At 31.2% G+C, this 8,533-nt stretch overlaps 1 protein-coding gene across 2 annotated transcripts; it reads right to left on the minus strand.

The window, feature by feature from the left end:
- Positions 1 to 3,653: 3,653 nt before the first annotated feature.
- On the minus strand, positions 3,654 to 7,508 carry LOC125054411 (bilin-binding protein). Of its 2 annotated transcripts, none has more exons than XM_047656291.1 (4): positions 7,341 to 7,508; positions 5,293 to 5,503; positions 4,878 to 4,979; positions 3,654 to 4,029 (listed from the first exon to the last, which is right to left on the minus strand). In XM_047656291.1, the coding sequence occupies exons 1-4, from the start codon at positions 7,446 to 7,448 to the stop codon at positions 3,881 to 3,883; spliced, it is 570 nt and encodes a 189-aa protein (XP_047512247.1). In that variant the 5' UTR covers positions 7,449 to 7,508; the 3' UTR covers positions 3,654 to 3,880. The 2 variants fall into 2 exon arrangements, with proteins under 2 accessions (XP_047512247.1, XP_047512248.1); XM_047656292.1 differs by lacking the exon at positions 7,341 to 7,508 and adding an exon at positions 5,737 to 5,754 and having other exon boundaries at positions 5,293 to 5,536.
- Between the last annotated feature and the right edge of the window lie 1,025 nt (positions 7,509 to 8,533).

Here is an 8,533-nt window from a genome sequence, read left to right on the forward strand (position 1 = left end):
TAAAGAGAATTTATGAAATATTAGTATTTTATATTTTATGCAAAATAATTTATTGAAATCTCAAATGACGAATTGTAAATTAAAATGCCACATGTTTTTATTATCGAAGAAATGCATTTAAAAAAAATATGATTTGTATTAATTTTCGACACTTTTAATATTTTAATAACAATTAAATTCATTAAATTCCTAACATATTATCTTAATTTTTCCCTCCCTCTAAGTCTCGGAAATCTAAAGTTTTAGAACAAGACTACAAAATTAGTTTGCCAAAGAAGTTTCACTTCTGATATGTGTACTTTGTACACACGCACTTTTTTTAGTTTTTAATTAACATTATTATTTAATATTGAGCAAAGTGCGGAAGCTCCCCTCCAAATCTATATAAATATTCAGGAAATGGGACTTGACATGTTTAGACTCGTAACGGTTCCGTAAGCTTTTTGTCTCGCAAAATCTAGAAGGCCGATGACTCAACTACTTTTTTAAATCTATAGTCTAGTCTAGGCATATATTTAAATGATTGCTATATCAACAAACAAAGAAGCGATTTTGAAAGCTGCATCAAAATCATAAAAAAAACAATTGTTACAATCAATTCTCTGCATTGTCTAATGAAAGATATATAATTATGTATTTAAAATTAGTATTCATTTTATAAAAACTATATAGTATATACGATTAAGTATGGGCAGTGTTGGCCTAGTAGCTTCAGCGTACGACTCTCATACCTGAGGTCGCAGGTTCGATCCCCGGCTGTGCACGAATGGACTTTCTTTCTATGTGCGCATTTAAAAAAAGAACCTTGAAGGAAAACACGAGGTAACCGACATGTCTTAGACCCAAAAAGTCGACGGCGTGTGTCAGGCACTGGAGGCTGATCAACTTCTTGCCTATTAGATTTAACAATGATCATGAAACAGATTCAGAAATCTGAGAGCCAAGACCTAAAGAGGTTGTAGCGCCACTGATTTATTTTATTTATATACGCCTAAGTAAGCTCATTCACTCACTCATTAGCAGATGTCAGGATCCTAGTTTAGGCAGATAAAGATGGCGGCTAGCAATAAATTAATCTTTTAATACATTACCTTTAAGTGGATTCACGCGTTTTTACTTTTATATGTAGCGTGCGAGTCAAACGTGTCTTGGAATTAAATAAACGACATTAATTCAGGCCACAAAATTGTATACATTTTATTTGAATAATCTGTAATCCATTGTTAGAATACAAAGCTCAAAAGTTCTTGTCGTGCTTTTATTCATTCATATATGAAAATAAAATAATATTTGTTTATTATGGAACATAAGATACAGGTATATATTCCACGTCATTAAATTTGAATTTGTAGGCATCCCTCATCGGCAAAGAAGACAGAGGGTGTTGGCCGAGAGACAAAGCCGGCGTAAAAAACTCTCGGTACTCTTTTAAAATAGCAAATCATCAAACAACACTTATTTTAAAACAAATATCGCAAATTAATTAGAAGTAGCCTGTATAGCACTAGTCCCAGGCCCTTTTATCAACTAGATAATCGTTAACTTTATAGACTTTTTACACAGCTTTTCTTTAATACATGAAACTTTATGTAACGTATTGTGCAATTATTAACGTCAAAATTAATAAAAGGATATTTTTACTACTAGTTTGATTAATGCCAAATCAAGGACGAAGAACGGACAACATGAAACTGTCAAGCAACTCCGCCAATATTTTGAGTCGATTACTTTTTGTGACATAATTAAAATATTATAACGCTTAAGTAAATTTTAGAAAAATCTGAAAAATATTAAATCAAGTACAAATAATTATAGGCCAAATATGGCGAATCCGTTGATAGAAATAAGTGAGGGGAAATTACATAAAATTATTGTGTTGATCGTATAGTATATTTTTCATATTGTATGAAAGCGCAAATTCGGCACCACATGGAGAACTACTACTGTTACTGTTCTCAATTATGGGCGGGAGACCAGCTCCTTCCACTTGACCGTAGTCGACGAAGAGCTGTTCGAATCGTCGACGACCAATCCATCTCCGAGCGGCTTGATCCTTTGGAGTTGCGTAGAGATGTGGGGCGACTCTGCGTCTTCTACCGCATTTATCATGGAGAGTGTTCAGAGGAAGTTGTTCGGACTAATACCTGCAGCTGAGCTTCATCATCGGATGTCGAGGCAGAATACGAAATTCCACCCGTATCACCTCGATGTCGTCATTCCACAACTGAGCGTTTTTTAAGGCAGTGTTTGTCGCGCACCACCACTATGTGGAACCAGCTGCCCACTGAAGTATTTCCGAACCAATTCGACTTAGGGTCCTTCAAAAGAGCATACCAATTCTTAAATTGCCGGCAATGCACTCGCGAGCCCGCTGGTATTGAGAGTGTCCATGGGCGGCGGTATCACTTAACATCAGATGAGCCTTTTGCCTGTTTGCCCCCTGTTCTATAAAAAAATAATTGCCGCTATGTTTAATAAAACTTATAGAATGAACGTACCAATAATATATATAGCACATTGTTGTTGTATTGTAATCTATTTACTTGATACAAACAATTTGTACTTTCTAAATATCCAAATTTAAATTCTTGAATGAATTCTTCTCGTGCAAACCTATGTCCATACTAAGAAACTTCCACAGCAATAACTTTAGCGATCCCTACAGAAGTATATCTTTGTATCCACTTTCGATTTAAAACTCAAATTCCCTAGCGGACTCATCCCAAGTTGCCCTGGTAATCCTGGTACAAAACGTATATTATATAAATATAACATATTGATTATATATTTTAATTCAACAAAGGTATTAATAATTTAGCATTTATAATCGCAACTTTTGTTTACCGAAAAATGATTGCATAATATTAATTAATATACATACTTTTTGCCAGCATCATTAGTTTTAATTATTGACGAAAATCGCAAGTGTTATCTCAAATGCTTTAAAACCTGATTGTCGATATCCTTGAACAAAGCTTAGAGCATTTTTATAAAGTGCATTAGATAATGCTTTTAATTATTCATGTAGGTATATAATTTCCGCATTGCACAAACGTATAATATTATCATGTTAAAATTAATTCTCTTATCTTCTTTTTTAATATAACTACATACATATTATCTTCTAGTTATTAAATTTAGTAAAATTATCAGGCCATATACAAAAGAAACCTACTACTTGGTTAAACTCTGCTATTAAAAATATTTCAACAACATTGTAACATCACGAGTACACTTGTATAGAAAATCAAAACCCTTTTTATAAAATCCTATATGGTCATACAAGATGCATTATGTGTATACGCAGTTTCGATTACAGAACCAGTTAAAACCACACAGAATTCAGTTTGAACATGTGCCAATCAACTCAGAAAGCATCCAATATTTTACTCAACAAACGACACAATAATGCGGAATAACTTATTATTTTTTAATACTTTCAATGTAGTTTGTCAAATCTTTTATAAATAATATATTTAATTTTATTTTCAACCCTTATTGTTATAGCATATTAAACTTCATATAAAACGGATAAACAATATTGGATAACATTTTCAAAGTACTGTTTGGATTGGGTTCGAGCTTTATTTTATGTTATGTTGGATCCGAAGAATATCTGAAGAATTTGGAATAGGATGAATAAAACAAATGAATGTAGTTTTAGGAGCCAATCACATTTATTGCGGAACTGTTTTGTAATTATTTATCTAACTTATACTAAGCATCCTCACTGTATACACTACACACCTAATCTTCAACTTCATACGATGCAGAATAACAACATCATAGAAGATTAAGTAAGTAATACCTTTGAAATAGCATCAATGTTTCAATTAATTGTGATGGGTGAAGATGTTGTTATTATCTTAATGTTTAACGTCTATTTGTTGACCTTGCAGGCCTCTTCGGAGAAGTCACTGTATACCAGTTTCTGGGAGTCGACTACTGGGGAGCCGATAAGGTAGTTCTCGACGGCGGTCTTGGCTTCACCAGTAAGGACCTTGGACCTGGAGAGCACCCAGACGAAGTCTGCAAAGCAAATATTGGTTACATACAAATACTAAAACTCAGTCAGGGAGTTTGAACATTGCCAATTATCTTTTGAAATTACTAAACGATGTTACAATAAAAAAAGGGTGCGTGTACTTATGTACGCGCGTAAGAAGTTATACTTCTTTGGCATTATTAAAAATAGTTTTTGATTGCATGCAAATAATTAATTACAATTAAATAATCAAAGACTACAAAAGGAGTCATTATAGTCAGTAAAGTTCAGTTTACATTTGAAAAATTAAATAAATAAATATTTACTTAATCTCTTACATTAAGTGTAACATAAATTCTATTATTATTCGAATGTTGTTTTTAAATTATGTCCAATGCCGTAGCATCTTCCGTGGGCAACTTCATTCTGTTAATTTTGTGTCACGGTGCGCGCGCATCGTAAAATTTCACTCTCATTATAATGACTCGCGTTATAACGCGCCTAAAGCAGTATAACTTCAAAAATTCGAAATTCATAATTTCGATTATTTCCCAATTAATGTCACCACTTTGAACATTTTGTAAAGTTGTTTCGCATTTTTTGACATCACTTGAATTAAAATAATATATTTGCGAATGTAATTGCATTATTGTATCTTGATAAGATTAACACGCAGATATACCGTGTTGAGAATAAAATAGCAATGATTTAATTTATATAACGAGTGTTTTGGTGATAAAGTATAACAAATACTTAATACTTTTTACTTTTTTTTTTTTTACTTTTTTATTTACTTTTTTCTTTAGTTACTGGTCGTTTATTAAGAATTTGCACTTTATCGAGAATTTTGCAGTTTAAGGAACTAATAATAATTAGGCATCTTTGATCTTACCTTGGTGTCCCTTCTTGTCCTCGTCGTATTTGCAGTAGTATCCGATGATGTAGTTCTTGTTGTCAGTGGAGAGGATGTTCAATACGTTCTCCTTGGTGACACCTAAACAAATTAATAGTTTTATTTATCTCAGTTGATTTTGGCAGACAAATTTTTTGCCCCACTTCACAAGGGAACTCATTGCCTGAATTTTTGCGATAACAAGTATGTTTTTAAATAATGAAAAAACATAGTTAAGAATTATTTTAGTAAAATAGTCATTTGATACAATTTGTTATTATAATTTTCCTGCAATTTCTACTGTTTTGTGAAGAAATTTTTGTAATGAATTTACGTACTAACATTATTTTAAATTCTGCTGTGCAATTAAAACCTTCAAATTTGTATACCATTTTTATCATGAGATATACATTACCTCCGTATGTCAGCTTGTGGTAGATCTTTCCAATCTTGGAGTCACCAACTGGGTAAGCTGTTCCTTCAATGTAGTACTCCTTGCCGTGGATTACGTGGTAGTTCGTAACTTTGACACTCTTGCCTTCAGGAGCGTATTCAGCCCATCCGCACTTTCCGTACTTCTCAACTGAGTTGGGGTATTTGGCGACCTCCCACCATTTTCCATTGTACTGTAATACAAGTATCCGTGAGTTTCGTAATCTACTATATAAAAATAAGTCGGGTTTTCCTTCCTGACGCTATAACTCCAGAACGCACGAACCGATTTCCACGGTTCTGCATTCGTTGGAAAGGTCTCGGGCTCTGTGAGGTTTATAGCAAAGAAAATTCAGGAAAAATTTCAACAGAAAAGCGGGATCACCAAATCTGGTGGCGAAACGGAGTTCGCTGAGTTTGCTAGTCTCATATATTACTAAATAATAAGGAAAATAAGTTTATTTGTCATGAAAGTAAGTCGATATTAAAAAGAACTGCACAATCAGCAAAGTATAATAAGTATGCCAAAATAAAATTAAAAACAAATTAATCATTTATTATGTCATAATATATATCAATATATGTGGTTAACTACTTATTAAATTAATTACTATTAAAAAGGTGATTAAATTATTTTTCAAAGATTTTAAGTTATAGATATAAAGCCTATATGGATGACATAATTATTTCATTTATATAAATAAAAAATTAGTTTTTATTCATTATTTATTTAGTAAATTAGGCTAAGAAATCTAATTCTCCATAAGTTAGATCTTGGTTTACGAAAGCAACGAACAATGAAAGACCGATTTAGGTACCGATGTAATCTATGGTAATCTTTTTTATTCTTGATTATATGGCATTACTGATACTAATAAAATTTTCAATATTGCAACCAAAATTAAATTGTTTTATTTATTTGAAAATGAAGTGGTAGGCGTATGTTATAAAGAGAGCAAATACCTAGTGCTAATTTGATAATAATTCCAATTATCACATTAATTGCTATGCCAAATATTATTCAGTTATTTTTGACCTAAAGATTAATTTAAGCGATTAAAATAACACATCCAGTTAAGTTTCCTTACATACATAGTCAAGTATGGTTCGAATATAATTTTGTATAAATTAAATTACTCTTTCTGGGTATGACTAAAATTTTGAATAGATATGCTTTATTTAAAAAGCAATAAATACTGCATAGGTATAAGATGATAAATTTATATTGTGAACACCAGTTCAAAACCGGTTATTTCCGCCTAAATTCGGTGCGCTCCCGGTACTTCGATGCATAATTTATTAATGTTCAAATATTTATTCAAATTATACGCTGCTAAGTCATTATTTACTTTGTTTTTTTCCACACATGCTAATATTTTTTTATGTCTTAATAAATTTATCGTATTAAGTACCTAGAAGTTTATTTATATAATAATTAATTAAATAATATTTATATTTTGACTGGAACAACATAAGTATGTTAAAAAATAAATAAGTGTTGGACCAAGATTATTCTCACAAAAATTCACATTAAACATACATTATGTGTAGTATTTTTGAACACTATTAAATCTATATTTTAAGAGTTTTTTTTATATTAAAAAATCGTATTCGTGTAATATTTTGTGAATTTTCTAGTAATTGCAATAGAAGAAAATGAAAACGAATATACGTTTCACGGAAAATAAAAATTATATTTTACTTTAATGAATTATTTCAACAAATAATATTCAATATTACTTTGTTTCTATTAAAGATTTAATGAAAATTCAACTATAAAGCTTTATGCGAAGCGCAGCCCTAAAATTATGATTATGAATATTATCTACGATTTTTCGTAGCGACCTTCGTAGGCGCTAAAAGCTACGAAGAACTTAAAACACTGAGAACTTTTTCACTCTATAACACATTGTAAATTTAATTAAATGGGCGAAATAATCACTTAAAATTACAAGACATTACACTGAAATTTACTATCGAAATCAATTTTTAAATCGAACTAAAAATAGTAAATTTATTTTAAATGCTTACGTTTGACCAGTCGAAGTTGTCCACTGGCTTGACTTCTGGGCAGGCACCGTCGTGGTACACGTTGGCGGACGCGGCCGCTACGAGAGCAAGAACAATCAAGTACTGCATTTTGTTAAGGATAGCGCGATTCTTGAACGGGAGCCGGCGGTTGACTGATTGATGTTGATACAGCGCTACCCTCTTTTATACTCTCGTCGGGCAGAGGTCAGGGCCTACAAACATATTCAAACTATGGCGTCTTCGGTTAGTTCTAGACATAGATAAGCTTAGATATTTTTTTCTAAACAATGTAGGAATGTTGTTCGCCTCGTTGCTAGTTATAGTCTCATTTTTGGTTTAGACGGAGACCAAGCATCGCACGTGTGGAACTCGTACCACATTTTTAGTTTTTTTTTTGGATTTGTGATTTCAATGTGTGTGTTTGGATACGTTTTTACCTCGTATTTTTTTATATTTAAAAAATATATAATATATATGTAATCGTAACTAGCGTAAAGTATTTTCCAGTAAATCTTAATCAAATTCAAAAACAATATAACAAAATGTATTTTATCAAATATTTTGGTTAGTATTTAAAAAAAATCTTTTATAGCACGTATGTATATATATTCATAAAATAATTTGCAAAAATATACTTAGGAATTCTTGTAAGGACTATATCTAAGTTCCATATAGAGAATCAATGCATGTGATTAATAGAAGTAATAAAAACTTTGTTTTTTGTAGTTACAACATCCCGTGACATTCTTACATGTTTTAAAAAATTCAATTTTATTTGCAACTTAATTGATATAAAAACGCGTTCTTCCAAATATCCATTAGCATAATTTGTTATTTAAAATTTCAAATATTCTTATTGAGAGTACAGGATAATAGATTTTGACATTCTTTTAATCATGTAATTAGCATTCGTCCACGTTTAAATTGTAAATATCAAGTGCGAAATATATATGTGAGCAAATATACAGCAGACTTTTTTATTGATAAGTGAGGTACGCATAAAACATAGTCAAGACTTATTTAAGCCATTAACTTAGTTTTCAAGTGACCATGTAATGTATAACAAATGTCAGATTTTTGACACTCTGATAACTTAGTAGTTCTGTAGTAAAAAAGTTGAGTTCTGTTGAGCAAGTGCAATATAAAAAGTGTGTTTTTTAATGGCAATGCTGGTGTTCTAAAGTACTAAACTT

The sequence above is a fragment of the Pieris napi genome, chromosome 12, assembly GCF_905475465.1.
Source record: "Pieris napi chromosome 12, ilPieNapi1.2, whole genome shotgun sequence".
Taxonomy (NCBI): Eukaryota; Metazoa; Arthropoda; class Insecta; order Lepidoptera; family Pieridae; genus Pieris; species Pieris napi.

Excerpts from the sequence above, each read along its gene's own strand:
- LOC125054411 (XM_047656291.1), bottom strand. The coding sequence starts at position 7,448 with ATGCAGTACTTGATTGTTCTTGCTCTCGTAGCGGCCGCGTCCGCCAAC. Across the intron at positions 5,504-7,340 it reads ACAACTTCGACTGGTCAAAC|TACAATGGAAAATGGTGGGA; the intron begins GTAAGCATTTAA and ends CTTGTATTACAG. Across the intron at positions 4,030-4,877 it reads GGACAAGAAGGGACACCAAG|ACTTCGTCTGGGTGCTCTCC; the intron begins GTAAGATCAAAG and ends TTTGCTTTGCAG.